The sequence below is a fragment of the Pteropus vampyrus genome, unplaced genomic scaffold (genome assembly GCF_000151845.1).
Source record: "Pteropus vampyrus isolate Shadow unplaced genomic scaffold, Pvam_2.0 Scaffold242, whole genome shotgun sequence".
Lineage (NCBI taxonomy): Eukaryota > Metazoa > Chordata > Mammalia > Chiroptera > Pteropodidae > Pteropus > Pteropus vampyrus.
This window is the reverse complement of record NW_011889023.1, coordinates 2,630,565-2,647,545: the sequence shown is the minus strand read 5'-3', so window position 1 is coordinate 2,647,545 and position 16,981 is coordinate 2,630,565. Positions and strand designations below refer to the sequence as shown.

General features: G+C 33.1%; 1 protein-coding gene across 8 annotated transcripts in view; it reads right to left on the bottom strand.

The window, feature by feature from the left end:
• Positions 1-898: 898 nt before the first annotated feature.
• The window catches only part of NRIP1 (nuclear receptor interacting protein 1), an 86,263-nt gene continuing 70,180 nt past the window's right edge, over positions 899-16,981 (bottom strand). For 6 of the 8 annotated variants that reach the window (XM_011374260.2, XM_011374258.2, XM_023519980.1 and 3 more), the window contains 2 exons: positions 15,217-15,317; positions 899-8,365 (listed from right to left, as the gene is read on the bottom strand). In XM_011374260.2, coding sequence (XP_011372562.1) covers positions 4,557-8,021 — 3,465 coding nt within the window. In that variant the 5' untranslated portion in view covers positions 8,022-8,365; positions 15,217-15,317 and the 3' untranslated portion in view covers positions 899-4,556. The remainder of the gene's footprint in view (positions 8,366-15,216; positions 15,318-16,981) is intronic. The other 2 variants (XM_023519978.1, XM_011374262.2) reach the window with 1 other exon arrangement.

Below are 16,981 nucleotides of genomic sequence, written 5' to 3'. Positions count from 1 at the left end.
GGCATGCTCAATAACAAATATTTAAAATCCATTTTCTGTAACCAAACAGGTCATAGTTTAGTGATAGCAGCGGTAGGACAAAATTTTCAAAATTATTTTTGTTGAGATTCCCACATTAACAAGCTTTAAGTAGAACTTTGCATAGCATGGGTGATTATAATCTGCTTTGATTATTGAAGACTCTCCATATTAAAATCATTAGTAGTACCTTATTGTCGAGAATTACTGATGATTCTCTTTAAAATTCCTCTTAGATAATTTAATACTTGACGCGCTTGTTATGTTTTACCATATAAATCAATAAACAAAGCATGGTTGTGCATTTCTGAATCTGATGACAGTGTCTACATATATAGCAAGATGTAACTTTTCAACATTTTAATATTGTAGAAAAGCTGGACATATTTCTATTGGATATTTTTTAGGTAATGTTTATAAACATGTCGGAAAAGCTGTAAATTTTTCAGATTATAATAGGCCTCTTTTGTTGCCAGAAAATAGAAACTCATCTTTGGGAAATGCTTTTCTTCTGAACTATCATTAATAATATGTTTGTAAAAATAAAAATTTCCAGACCATCAGTTTTTTTAATTGGACTTTATTACTTATTACATATGTATATTGCTTATGATTTTCAACTACTTGTTACCTATAGAGTAAAAATTTATATATGTATGTGTGTACTCACACACATTTATTTTTGAAGGATGAAAGACCTTATTTCTTTTATATAAAATAACAGTGAAACTTAAATAAAAACCTAGTAAAATCTTATCTTAAAACAAGTATATACCAAATCACTTTATTTTTGAACATTGTACGAACTCTTTTCCACTTTAAAAATCTAGTGATCATTCCAGTTACATACCAAATAACAGAATCAAGACTAGGTAGGACAGGCTGATTATCTTTTCGAGCTATGCTCAATTGCCCTGTCTCTAAATACACTAACTTGCTGGCCTTTTTTTTTTTTTTTTTTTGGTTTTGTTTTGTTCATGTTTCTGAGAAGGGCAAAGTAATCTTGGAAATTTATTGCTATTTTCATGACTAGAGACTTTTACGTTTATAAAAAACCTAAAAGCCAGAGAAACCCAAAAAATAACAGTCATTTCAAACCAGAGATAATGCATTTTTCTCATTTATTCAAATTCACTGCAGGAAGTAAACACTAAAAGATTAAAAAAAAAAGACAAAAAAAATTCACACTGCAGTATGTACAGTTTCATGACATCACATGAAGAAATTAAGTTTCTAATAAAAATGACAAATTATATTACTGATATCACATCAAAATTGGTTGTGTAAACCCCAGAATTCATACCATGAACGGTAATGTGCCTGTATTCCAGTATGCTGGAATACTCCTGTTATATTGTTTCCAATGGGATTAAAAAATTCATGAAAGTAGTTGTGTGAACTCTTTATGTCGAAAAGTGGTTGACTTGATTTTAAAAAGTTTTAAGACCCTTGGACTCAAAGCACATCCTTTCACAAAGCTTAAACCACAGAAGTCATGTCCAGGAATGGAATACTGTCATGTTGGGATGAACATCCGATTTGACTTAAGACAGTTTGCCAAATGCACAGATGCACAGGGTCCCCCATGCACTTTTCATGCAGCAGGTAATCACAACTTAAATAAAAGGTTTATTCTATACATTTGTCCAGACTTGCAACTGTATACATGCACAATTTTTAAACCTGTCTGATTATATTTACACTTATACATGGAATATACAGAAACCAAAGAGATTAAAAGGCTTTTCTGTTGCATTGGAACAATACAAAATATGTATTTTTCATTAAAGAAATCACTATTTACATCACCTTTAAAAACCGATTTTAACATCTTCATGTAACAAGTCTATATATATATATATACATGTTATATATATATATATAAAATATATACTCTCACCAGTTTACTCTTCTGTAAGATGCAGCAGAGAATAAAGAGGTAACGCTACCTTACCGATGTCAATGAGAGCTGCAGTACCCTTTCACAAATGACTTCATTAGGAAGAGAATGTCCAGATATCTAAAATAGTCCTTGAAAATGGGTATATATGCATCCTTTTATCTACATATGCATTAAACAAAGTGAATTTATGGATGTATGTCCTTTCTCACTGCTCTTCTTCAAAATCATCCTAAACTCAAGCTGTGGACATGTTCTAGTAAATCAGAATAACATTGTGTGTGGTCATATTTATGTATGTATTATATACCCTCATTCCTTTAACAGTTAACAACAAAAACAACCAACCAACCAACCAACCAAAGAAACAAGCAAAAAAAACCCCAACAAAACAAAACAAAACAAAACAAAACAAAAACAATGCTGGCCCTTGATGTTCCTTTCCCTGACCTAATTTGTAAAAGCCCATTTTTTGTAGTATACCTCAAAGGCTCCAGATCTTTCACAATGGCAGAAATGACTTGTTTAAAACCTTATTTATAGAGTGTAGACAATAAGATTGTCACAGAGTAAATATAGGATGGAGTAGAATATATTTACTGGTCAGTAGAATTTTCATTTCAGAATAAGCATATGCCGTCATCTCTCCATGATATAGCATAATATTCACTCCTATTATTTTATGATATATCCAATAACTATTAACAAATCATTTTGAGAAAAAAAATATGGTTTTTAGGTCATATTAGGAAATAACACCCATTTTTAATATAAAAATTTTAAAAATAACTTTGAGTAGAACAACTTCAAATAGATTTCCTTCTAATAGTTGATTATATAACAATTTTCGATAGGTCAGTTGCCAATCTGGTTCATGATTAAAAACAAAAATATCCGGAGAATGAACTGTAGATTACAAAAACTAAACTTAAAAACACGGACTTTATTTCCAGATTGGAACCACATGTGGCTCAATAATATGTTAAGTTCTTCCAAGACAACATCAATGTTTACTTTTAACCACTATTTTAAAATACTAGATCAATGAAGTGACTGCGTACAATTATACTGTCACGTATATGTACCCTTTGAACTTTTCTGTTTAGTTAATCTGAGTTTAGTGCCTTTCTTGAGTTTGAAATAAATGTTTTCATCTTTTCAGCACTGTTATTAGGACAATGATTTTAAAAGAAGTTAAGGATGTATTCAGGAGAAGTTTCCAAACCACCCTGGAATCACCTGAGTTTGATAAGTGGCCCTGTTTTTCCATCCCTAAGGCTAATTAAGTAGATGTTACTCATTAGAACACATAATAATCACAGATTTTCCTGAGATGTTGAGCCAGATATGAAAGTTGTCCCCTCCACCCAATTTTTTTGTCATAAAAAGTGTTCTGAACCTGATATCCAAAGATATAACGGTACTATATGAACTACAATATTGCAAATATTTAGTTGATGTGTGGCTGTATTGGGGAAAATATAGGCATCAAATAGTTTTTTTACAGTCCTGTGTTCTGAGAAAAGTTATAAGCGATAGTTCCGAAACTTCAGTGTGTAGAAGGAACACCTAGGGAGTTTCTTATTAAATGTGTTAAGATGCAGATGGAAGATTCCCAGGTCCACTTTGCAGAGATTCTTCTCTGTAGAGCTGAGATGCTGCCTAGGAATCTGCATTTTAAAACGAGTGTTCCAGATGTTTCTAATACATGTGGTCTGAGTCCAGCTTTAAGAAAGCCTGGTCATGAGACTCATAGGTACCACAGTAAAGGTGAGAAATAACTTACAAGAGATGGTGAAAACTGTCCAAAGAAAAGCCATTTTGCTTCTGTTAAAAACAACTTAAATATTCGACTATTCAGGAAACCATCTGAAGATAAATGTTAACTTTCCTAATTCTGTAAAAGGAGGAATATTAATTTAACAAAGTAGTTACAATACAAAAATGGAAATCTACCTTTTTTTTTAAGGGTCTATCAAATGACCGTCAATTGTAATCAATTTTTACTAAGTAGTACAAGGTTTAATGAAAGATATTGAAAAGGACTGGGGTGGAACGGACACATTGGGAACCACAAAACCCTTTCCAAGAGTTAAAAATAAATATGCTTTTTAGCAAAAGTGAAAAATGTAAGCATATTTTTTTCTAATTTATTTTTGAATTGGATAATGAAAAATGAATCGGCACTAGGACCTTTATTCATAAATTACCCTTTAAAGAGTTATTTAACAATTTGGACTTTAAAAAAATGTGTTACATAGGCTGACTTCTGAAAAGCAAAATAAATTACCCTAATAAAGGCAGCAAAATGCATTAATCCACTATGGATGGAAATTTACATTTTAATTTATGCCTATTATCTGTGTTTATAAAGAATTTCATTCATAGGCTACTCACAGTTGTCTGATGCATACAGAAGTGTTAAACAACCAGTTGCTAGTTCAGTAGTTTCCTCATGACATCTAACGTAAAGCAAAAAGTAGTATGCATATTTAAACATCACCAGTAACCAATACTTTTCAAAATGAAAAAAGTTTCAATTATACCATGCTTTTCTCAAATCATGCTCTTATTTATACAGATCTCAAGTTCATACTAATTAGTTTTAAAAAGATCAAAGCTGAATGGCAGGTATATTTTATTCTGATTCCTTTTTTATTGTTAGCACATTTCCCACAAGTCCATAAACTTCTCCATTTGCACTGTGTGGGCAAGAGGCATTATTTCCCATATGGCTATTATAAGGGCTTCTTAAATTAAAGAAAGAAGCTTTAGTTTCTACAGCAGGAAGTAACTCTTCTTTGATTGTAACCTGTGAGACACTTTCAGCAGATGAAGGCTCCCTCCAAATGTCCTTATCCTGTGTTTCTCGACTGGTAACAGAACTGCCTCCTTTCTGGAGCATGTAATACAGTATCGGGTTAGTTTTGGTCAGTCTTGGAGAATCTTTTTCATACTCATTCTTATCCACATCTGTGATAACCCACTTAATAGGTCCCTTCTCACTGGGCATGGAACATCCATTCAGAAGCCCAGATTCTGATCTAGAAACTGCACTACCCAAGTGCTCAGGAAAAGGAGGACTCGCGGGAGTTTTTACTGCTGGGTATGGAAATGTCCTGTTATCCATGCAACTGTTGGGCTGAGTGGAACTGTACATCAGTCCATTTAAAGAAGAAATGCTGAATTCAGGTTTGCTACTGGGCACATTATTTTTGTGTCCTTTCTTTTTACTCTCGACGACAGAGTTACTCCTGTGCTGAGACAAATCTCTCACACAGTTTTCTGAGAGAAGCAGCTGCTTCAGAACATTGAAGCTTTTGCTCTCTCTGGCCCAATTCCTATGTTCACTTTCACTAGCTGAACCATGGCTGGCAGGATATTTAAATTCAAGATCATTTCTGCTAAATTTCAGCTCTTGCTGGTTTATCAAGGACCCATACAGTACCTCTGAAGCACTGTGACTGTTTGCAGCATCAACTATGTGACTTTTCCTCTTTTTAAATGGATTTTCTAATGGCTCAGTATAAAGCTTCCTTTTTTTAGGGACCATACAAAGATTCTTTGATTCCAGGAGTGTCAGTTCACTATTTCTGTGACTGTTGTTCAGATCATCTTCCAGGTGACTCTCTTGATTTTGTCTCAGCAATCGACTTAATAGACCATTTTTTGAGAAAGAAAAATCCTGAGGTGAAACAGGCTCCGATTTAAAGTCCTCGGAAGCTGGTAAGGCAGCTGCGCTTCTTTGCACTGGAGGAGCCATACCTAAGAATGGGGCACCCTTAGCATCATGGCCCAAGTGCACACTTGTATTATGAACACGTAAGTCATCACAAGGCTCAGATTTTATTTTTACCATCAATATTTGTTCACTTAAAGCTCTATCTGTATGTTCCTGAGTACTCTCATCTCTTAAAGGAATTTTCTCTCTCTTTTCACTCTTCCCTTTGTTGGGGTTTCCCAGGAGCAACTGGAGGACAGTGCGCCTTTCGAGCAGATTTTCTATTTCAGAACCAGAAAGTCTTGCTTCAGAACCTGTTGCTTGACTATTGAATGCTTTGTTTTCTTCAACTGCATTTGTTTTATTTGGGAGCAGAGGGCTACTTAATCTATCGATCATACCTATAGGTTTATCTGTATTTACAGTTGGCAGTTGTTTACTGGGTCTCTGCTCTTCTCCTGAAGTAGAAGACTGCATTCCACACTGTGCTAAATTTTGTAACAGTTTACTGGCACTGAAAGTTGCAGAGTTTTGTGCATCTTCATTTTGGACTGGTTTCTCTCCTTGTGATTCTTTGCTTTTCGTAAGGTCCATTAAGTGGTTAGATGTGATATTTGTTGGCTTTTCAGACTGAGTGCCACAGGTGTATGGTGAATTCCATCTGATGACCAGAGAGTGCTGGGAAAGATTGATGGGAGACTCTGCTTTGGTGGATGCAAGTAATGGTGGAGTGCTCACTGGAGTAGTCCTATGTGTACTGGGACTTTCTATCACAGAAGTCCTCATATAAGTCTGTGTATTAAACTTTGTCACATCACTCTGTATTTCCTGAGGGCTGCTGTTTCCTTCTACATTGTCTTCATTCTTATGGCCAAGTAGCAACTGAAGAAGTGTTACTTTCTGGTGTGAATTTAGCTTAGAATTCTTTGAGGTATGTTGATCTTCTTTGATATCTACATCGGGGACTTTTGGATCCCAAGTGTTCAGCAAGGACTGAGTTAAGTTATCCAGAGAAACGGGCTGGTCCGGTTCTGGTTTTTCAATTCTGTGTTTGCAAGACAAGTCTATGGGAACACAGTTGGAGTAAGAACTTTCATCACCACTGCTATCATCTGTAAAACTAGGATTGTTATCTGAGTATTCATCAATAGTTGTAGGTGTACTACTATCCTCAAAAATGCTTCCTCTCTCACTGTGATTGTGTCCATTCATTGGCTTAGGTATGGTCTGGCTTTTAAGAAGATGTAAAAGCAAACTATTATTAGCAGCTTGTTTTACGTTGTTTCTTTCCTGTGAGTTCTTACAGCTTGCATTTTTGGGGGAAGAAGAAACGATACCCATTGGATTCTGAAATGCTGCACTTTTGCTAGCCATTAGTTTGCTTGATGATGTTCTTGCCTGACCATTAAGATGGCCTGACATTCCTTTTGAGAGCTGGAAACTGCCAACATCCTTCTGGCCATTTTCTTGTAATCTGGCCATAGCAGCAAGTCTTTCACTTGCCGCTTGATTCGCATTTTGTGTTTTTAAAGCATGTTCTCGAGAATACTGCTGTAAATGGGCTTCGCTTGAAAGGAGTAATGCTAATTGACTACAAGCAACACTAGGTTTGGGTGAAGTGGCAGGACTAGCCCTTTTTTCCACCATGCTTGCAACAGCTTGTAATCTTGCAGCACATGACAAGGGTTCGCTCATGACCTTTGTTCCACTTTGTCCAACATGGTGAGGTGACTCTACAAACCTATCTCTGATGAGGTTTTTAGTTACGTCAGGAAGATTGGTATCAGGCTTTTGATCTTTAGCTTTACTTTTCTTCAACAAAGTTTTTAAGTGACTTGATGCAACACCGTAGCACCTTAAATCTTTCTCCACTTTTAAAGAATCATGACTGAGGGCATATCCTTGCTCCTTGAGGCTCTGCCTAATTTGTTGTGACAGAGCAACAGTCTGCAGCCTGGAGCTGAATGACTGAAGCAAAGAGGCCAGTAATGTGCTATCCTGTTTGCCTTTAGGCACACTGTCGACCATGCCAGCTAGCAAAGCTTCCTTCTTTACGTTTAAATTTACGATGGAATCAGACAGCCTCTTCCGCTTCGCTGCATTCCAGTCCTCAGAAGACTGCAATAGTCTGGCTTTTTTGAGATGCAGCACGCCAGATCCCTGATATGTATGTGTATTGAGAACTGGACCATTACTTTGACAGGTGGGAAATGCATTACCAGAAATGTTAAAGTTCTGATCTTCTTCATTACGCCCAGCAGACTTTTTGTCGACGGCAGTACCTGATCCCTCTGCTGCCTGATGCATTAGTAATCCTTCTAGGTAAGTTAAAACAATAGAATCCTGGTGCACATCAGAGCCAAGCTCTTCTCCATGAGTCATGTTCAATAGAAGTGTTCACAAGGGCTTGGTTTCTATTCGCTTTAAAGAATGGTTTTCTGTGGGTGAATGAGATGTAACTTTAAAAAGTGAGTGTCAGTTTATCACCTTCCATAGTAATTAGTGATGTAACTGTTACATTCCGACCAGGATTTCTTCTGGCAATGTAAAGATAAAAAGCAAGCAAACTCTAATGCAGTCTGATGACAGAGCTGATCAATTCCTAAGCAAGCAGCAGCAGCAGAATTCCTTAGCCCATAGATCTGCAGCAGCAAGCAGGTATAATCCTTAGTGAATATCCTGTTTCTCCTTCATCTTTTTCCTCATTAAATGCAAATATCAGGGTTCTAAAAATATAAAAATAAAAAAACAGTTAAGGAGGTGCAGAACTAGAATTGTGCTATAATACATATAAACAAATACAGTATTTGTAAGTTTATGTGTATATATACATATATAATATACATATACATGCATTATAGTCATTTTTTAGTAATTATTGCCATTCTTATTAAATTGGAAATCTTTCTTGGAAATCTTATGAATTAATCCATATTACAAAAACGATCAAATCAATTAGAGAAAATACTTTAATATTATATAACTGTCTTCCAACCCCCCTTCCCAAGTTTTTGAATTTTCATAAGTAGCTTTCTGCAAAGTAATGTGAATGCTAAGTCTTGTTTAATAGCAATATAGCTCTATAAGGGAGCTGGAATTAGCTTCCTTACATTACCGCGAGCTTAAGGAACAAAAGTGGAAGTGCAGAAAAAAGAAAAGAGATGCACATGTCATGGACGTATCTGATGCATTTGATGTGTGATAGAAGTCTACAGAACAGATTCACTTCTGACATCATCCTCCAAATATCAGATATTCCATAAGTAATTGTTAGAATTCTGTTTTCAAAGAAATGAAAGCTAACAAGTGTAAGGTTATTTTGTAGGCCTGTGCAAAGTGTGACAGTCTTAGTCATATTCACATTTAAATATTAACCCATAATTTTTACCATGACATTAAAAACAGCAGAGAATGGTTCTTTAGATGCTCATTCAGATATATCAAAGGTTTAAAGTGTCCGCTTTTAAATTTTTACTTATGTGCTCTGTGTATAAATTTTAATGTGAGATCCATTCCTATCAGATGCAAAGACAGGTTACAGATAAACCTGTAATCCTAAATTTCGAGGATATTCCTAATATAAACTATTCATCTCCCCACCTATGCTATTTCTTTTATGTGACTTGGTATCAATAACTATAAATACATTAAAATATTATCTGTGATTTGAAAAAATCTTTTAAAAAGGTATTAAAATAAAAATTATAATTTTAAAAAATGTTAGGGTACTTGTACCAATTTTTAATTTAGAATATATGGTTGCTATAATACATATAAATATAACCATGTGTATACACTGAGCTTATCACATTGCCCTGTATAAACGTGGGCAAGAAACAAATTTAGAATAGATTTGAATGGCAAATAAATAAATGCTTCTAGAAAATTTTTTCTAAGTCAAGGTGGTTATTTTTCATTAATTTCTTTGAAAAGAAATTCTATAAACAGCACCAATTACATGGAGCAGTGAGAGGAAGAGTATCACATAAAACCTGGTTTTTAATATGATAAATCTGTAAATCAAAGATTATGTTTACTGAGACTGCTTCAGGTGCCACTCAATGGCAACAGCTACTACCATTCTAGGAGAAAAGCAAACATTTAAGAAAGAAGGAATTCTGAGACTTTTGAAGGCCAAAATTCACTCAGATCCGACAATTAAAAACTCTTCAGGAAAATGAGTGAGCCAAATTTCTTCAGATAACTTCCTTTCCTATCCCTTGAACAACTAAAGAGGAAGAAATCAATAACAATCTTTCCTATACCTTTTCTAAGTTTTGCCTTTTCATTTTTCTATAGTAAAGAATTTAATTGAGAAATTTAGGGAAAAAGGAGGCATGAGACTTGGATACAATACAGCTCATTGGGACCTACAGATATTACAGCATTATGAATATAAAATATTACCACCTAATAAATATACTTCATAAGGTTAAAATTGTTTAATTTTAAGTTAGTATTAGCCTGACTCATTTTCTTTTGGTAAAAAGACGGCCACATTATTTTTAATCACCAATATATAGTTCACATGCTTGACTTTAAATACATGTTACTTAAGAATGTTGCCTGGTGTTCAGCACTACTTAAGTATATTCAGTTAAAAATATCTAAATGTCAACACATATTTAAGAATTTGGCTTCTTCTATACCCAATCTATAATGTACACCCACGCAGCATTACTGACAACAGTCAAGATATAGAAACAACCCAAATGTCTATCAATGAATAAACAGATAAAAAAGATGTGAATTTAATATAAAATGGGATTATTCAGCCATGAGAAATGAGGCTATCCTGCCATTTGCAACAACATGGATGAACCTTGAGCACGTTATGCTAAATGAGATAAGTCAGAGAGAGAAAGATAAGTACTGTACAGTATGACTTATATGTGGAATCTAAAAAAGTTGACCTATAAAAAACATAATGAAATGGAGTTACCAGGGGCTGAGGAATGAGGGGATAAGACTGATGGTGTTTAAGGGTACAAACTTGTAAGGAGTAGATAATAAACCATAAAGAGCTAATGCACAGTATAATGAATATAGATAATAATATTGTACTATGATGATGTAATGTGATAAATATTGCTTCAATGGCAATTATATTGCAATATATAAATGTATCAAAGTAACAGGCTGCACGCTTTAAATTTATAAAATGTGACATGTTAAATTTATCATCAGATAAAAAAGTAAAAAATAAAAAATAATTAGGGTTCTTTAGATTCGCAAACAATATATTCTAAAACTGGAATATTTTATGAAACGTTATGATTCATTAGCCTGTCAGTGTACCTATTGGCTTGTCCGTAACTTCAATGGTAACTTTATTAGAGTTTGTGTACATGTCTATTTAAAGATACTCAATATTCTCTTTATTCTTGTAAATAGAATCTTGAGAGACTCTACTTGCATGGCATATACTTGTTAAGAGACTTCTGTGTAAAGGGAACAGAATTATTCATAACATTTGGTTTATGGAAGGTAAGAGTAACCAAAGAGAGTAAAAGTAAGGAGGGGGCAGGAAAATAAAGAAAAAAAAGAAAAAAAAATCAAATAAATACCTCACAAATTTTGCAACTCTCATGAGGCTTTAGAAGGAAAAATTTAGCTTAGCAACTAAAATAGATTATATTAATATCCTGCCTTTAAACAAGCAAAGGAAAGACAGATTTCTTTAATGAATAATAAAAATACATTTCTTGAAAAATGATACAGTATTAATGGGCTATGTAATTAAGAAAGCTGATAATGATGACTTTATGTCATTATCCTTCTAGGCAATTACATTATTTTCCTTTTGGCTTATTATTTTGGTCTTTATTTGGCATAGATGGAAACGAATTAATTTCCAAGATAAAATGGCAAAATGCTTAAAGATATAAAAAAAGATCACTAAGATTCCACAATATATTTTTGATTATAAAAGGCTTCAGGGGACACATATGGTAACAGCAAGATATATGTGTTTTCTATTAAAGACACATTCATCAAAACTTTTTAAAAATGAATAAAAGTCATGTAATATAGTCCTTCCTACTGGTTATATGTATAATTTTATATATATTACTTATAATTATATAAAAACTTCAAAAACTAAAACTGGGTCCAAAGAACTCAGACAGTATACAAAGGATTAATGCATTTCATGACAATTTAATAAAATTCATGTTTAATTACTGTACAATGTTAAAATTATAAATGAATCTTCCTTTTATTAATTTGAAATTATTTATAAGCATTAAAATAATCTTTTAAATTTTATAAAATTGAGATTTTACTGGTCCACTAGCATGTAGTGAAAAAAAAAAATTACTATAATGGCAAGGCAGAATTATTTTAAAAAAATAACAAAATCATACTAAACCATGAAAGAATTCCTTGTAGGAATCTTGACCATATGCATTAACAGATTATGGGAAAGATCCAAGTTTTGACATAAAGACTAGTTTAATAAAATATCTAGTAAAATGCTTGAATTCAGTGTATTTTTTAAAAAGCTACATTTTCTTTTCTTTAAATACCTGAAAAATATAAAGTTAGTTGAAGTAGAACTTTTTTTAGGCTTTAATCAATAAAGGACAGTTGTAAATAACTCACATATGAAAAGTTCCCAAGTGGGTGTTATATTCATTCTCTGAAGTAAACTATTTCCATTGCAATGTATTTTATACTTTCTATCTGGAAACGGTTTATTTAGCAAAGGGAAAGTCTGCTGAATTTTTAAATGTTTTTTAAAATGGTAAAGTCAAAGTAATAAAATTTTGGATAAATGAAGGATGCAGCTAATAGGATTCTTCTATGTGGGACTACTTTTGATTGAGAATAGATAAATAATGAGAAAGGTCTTTCTTCAGCTGTTTTTAAGAAAAGGATTCAGTGTCTTACTTGCAATCAAATTCCCCATTAAAACACAGTTCAATGATTAAGCATCTATGAAGTCATTCTGTATGCTAAATTATGTCTAATGAATACCTCATGTCTTCTAATTGTTTCCATGAACTCTCCTCCAATTTCTTTTGCATTATCAAGTAATACTAGTTTGAGTATTGAATTTAAAAGTGCTGCTTTAATAAGCATTTGGATTCTTGGCTTTGGTTCCTCAAAATGCAGAAGTGACTAAAAGGCTACTTAATTGTGGCATTCAAGAATAACTCCTATTGAAAAATATTATCTAATTCCACTGTTGATTATTTTGGGGATGTTGTTTATATAACAGGATAAGAAAAACATTAAGATGTTTCATTAAGGATTAGAAGAAACATATCTCAGTACAAAGTCCTAATTATTGATCCTTTTATTTAAGCAATAAAAATCCAGGTAAATAATTGAGAGAACTCTTGGTGTTCTCTAAGATGAGACTCTAAAAGAAAATCTTAAAAGCTGAACAAAAAACAAAAACCCAAGAACAATTTATCAAGAAGATATAACACCAAACATTTTATCCAAATGAGTAAGATTAGCTTTCTAAATCAAGGGCCAATGAAGAATTAGAATACATAAATCTGAACATTTGACTTCACAGAACAAGATAGGAAAAGTTACATTTCAGATAAGGGTCCTGGAGATTCACTGAAAAGTGAAGACTCCAGAGAATCTTCTTTATAAATTTAGTTTTTAAAAAAAATTAAGAAAAAGAATAAAAGAAACATTCGATTGCTACCATTTCACGGCAGAAAATAATAACTACATAGTAGGAAAGTAGGCCTGAAATTTCATTTATTAGATAATATTTTTAATTTTGGGGGAAAAAAAAGGAATCAAAATTAGTCTATATCCTTGGACATAATTTGAATTCCAAGGTAACAACTTTCTTTGTAGTAGTATCTTTATCAAAAGATGGATGTGTGGTTGTACAATTTGATGAGTGCCAAGAAAACAAATTTATCTAAAAACATTTTGCTCAACTGAGGGCCTCGACATTTGAAATTAGACCATAAGAGCTTCTTGCCCTCTCCCAGAGGTCCTCATTTTAGATGTAAGTAGTCTTCAGAGATTGGTAACAGAAACCACTGAAACTGTAGTGAGTAAAACAGCTGCCCAGACTGTTCTTCACTGCAACCTGAGGGACTTATATATTTTTGCCAAAGGCCATATTTGCTCCTAACTTCCAGGTCCATCTGCTTTAATTTGCTGTTGGCTGCTTCCATCGGAGTAAAATAGTATCACTCACATTTCCTATTAAAAGGGACTCACGAGGACACACTAATGCTTGATTGACTCGAGTGTTCAACACAAGGACACATGTATCTGAAGACCTCTTCAATTCTAAAATTTTATTTCTACGATTCCAAGTAATTTGTCAAATTGTAGTTGATAAAAATGACATGTATTTTAACCAAAAAGATGATATGCTGTCAAAAATATCATCTTTGTGGAAACAGCCATGACCAATATGCATTATAGTCTTTTTCGTGAATTCCAGGGTAAGGAAATGATTTTGAAATAGCCATACCCTTTACCCATCCAATCCTCAAAAGTTATTTATCTTCACTACTTTCTTCAATGGGGTCACAGAATTTCAAACAGATGTTTATTTATAAGCTAAATACATACTCAAACTGGAGCTTTTGCTTATCTAACAATGGCTATATACCGAATAAAATGCAATAGTAAAGATTTAGGATCCCTAATTACATAAATTCATGAGAGAGGTGAAATAATTGTCTTGGTGATAGATACAAATACCCTCTATAATTGACAAAGTGAATTGATAAGAGTTTCTTTGTTCCAAATTATCCTCAGAAGGCTTATGTATGTAAATTAGGTTCAATAAAATTCACCATTCATTTTACTCTGCCTATACAATTTATAAAAAATTAATTTTAAATCAAAATTAAGATAAAAAAGTTGGAGACTGTAAGTTAAAAAGATACACAGACACAAAAGTTACCTAGAAAAGAACTTAACTGCCAATTTTTATTCCAAAAAATGCAATACTTTCCTAGATGCTGGGTTGCATTATCTTGAAAACATAGAAAACTAGAAATTGTTAAATAAAATTAATTCTAACTATAATTAAACAAACTTAGGAACATAATTGTATGATAAAGAACACGCATGATATTTATTTAGCATTAATATTAATGGGTTCACTGTCTTTTACTGTTCTCAAAGACAGTAAATGTTCTCTGAAGAAACATAATCATTAACAAATTATTTTGGTAGCACATAAGTGTGAAAAAAGGTTAAAATATAAAATGAACAGAGAGTATAGCTTAACCTAACCTTTTCTGACAGCTCTTCATAGTAACTAGTGTTTTCTATCAGTTTTGAAAGCATAATATTTTCTAATCTTTATTAAAATATAAAATATAATAGAAAACAGTGTGTGTGTGTGTGTGTGTGTGTGTGTGTACACATACACACAATCCTTTGAGATTGGGGCATAAATCCTGTTAAACTCAACTATGGTCTCCCCATCCCTAAAAATAGATTTGACATACAGACACAAGCACAAGGTCAAGGTCACAGATCAGTAAGAAAGATTACCAACAGAACTGATGTAACAGCTGGCATTTGATCAAAGCTCCTGGGGTTTCTGGTACACTTACTAGACACTGCATTTACTCACAGGGTACACTCTGTTTTAAAAATGTTCCCCATCTTTGAAGACAAGATCTTCATGAACTTTTTGTTACAAAGCACATTCTGCTAAAAATGTTGCATTGGATCCTAGAATAAGAGAAAAAAACAGGCGTGTGTTTCAGAATCATGAGTTTTTACATGTGTGTATGTATATGTATGTATGCTTACATATTTATTTATTTGTTTGTCATAACAGATCACTGCTATGTGACAATTCTGAAATTAACTTGCAGGTCCCTGAATCAACTAAGCTTGCCCGCACCACCAAACCTTTGTACCAGCTGAAATGAAAATTAATTATACATTCCTCAGTATCTTGGGCCATTTCACAGATTGAATACACAGATTTAACTGCTAAAAATTGGTTCGACCAGGGAAGTTTTACAATGTATTCACAGTCTCCCATGATACTTTCCAAAGTATACCTATAAGAACAAACTTTGGTTATCAACTTCAGCAATAAAAGTGATTTTTAATGGAATATATTCTTGAACACTGCAATTATCTAACAAACCATGCCTTTGGTTTCAGCTGTTCAAACAAAATATTAAATTTATCTTAAATTAAATTTATAAAACTAAGAATTATGTGATGAATGTTCTTACTGAAGCAGTCTGATCAAGAAATCTTTTTTAAGGATGCATAATGCTATTGAGGTAAATTTATAATATAAAAACTTTCCTTGTTAAATCAAATACCACCTACTGCAGCTTTATATCATTTGCAAATTATGATACATATGCATGTAAATGTTCTCAATTATCAATTTTTCATTTTGCAAAATTATCTTTTTGTGAATTAAACAGGTTTGAACAAAAATACTAAAATTGTACTATTGCAGAAAGACTGCTGGTTTCTCAATAACAAGGTAAAAATAATATATATATATCATACATCAAAATATCAAAGCAAATACCACTGAAAACTGAATCTCCTTTACCAGGCAGAAAAAAGTGTGAGTCTATCAAAATTACTAGTAATGGACACTGATTTGTATATCAAGCTTTGAACACAAAAATCTACAAACATTTTCTTTTAAAATAAATAGAATTCTTTATAAAACGTACTATTAAGGTCTATTTAGAGGAATCACTTATCAATTAATAACTACATTTTCTTTATATGCTGCCTGAGTGAAGTACAGCCTTGCTGTGAGTGAACCATGAATTTTAACTTAATTTTCTAGAAATGGTAAACATTATGATATCATTCTTGCCCGTAATGGCCCAGAACACAAAGCTTTCTAGATTGAAGATTTTAGTCATTCTGGCAGAGAAACAGCACTATAGACACAACACATGGAGAGATAAGCGTAGTGATGATATCCATCATTATGAAGTCAGTAAACCTGACAGGGGATTAATTAACAAAAAACAATATGCATGATGTACCTAGAGAATTTCTGTTTTTAACTATTCACAGGTAATATTAAAATATGTTCTTCAACTAGGAAGATAAAGCTAGTGACATACCATCAGTAGGCTATTTACTTTAAATGCTCTCATTTTTATTGAAGAAACTGCCACCCATACGCTTCCCTGACCTCTATTTTGCCCATCTGTACATATAAGCAAATGTCTGCAGTAATAATCTTAGTAACTGTAGCCAGTAATTGCCAATCTGAGACCTAGCTTTGCTGCTGTCCACATCTCAGGCATATTCAGTCTGTACAGTAGGGACAGCTTGCATGTGGCCCTTAATAGGGTGCATGACATTCAAACATAGATATACACTGTGGGGGGAGGGAGTAT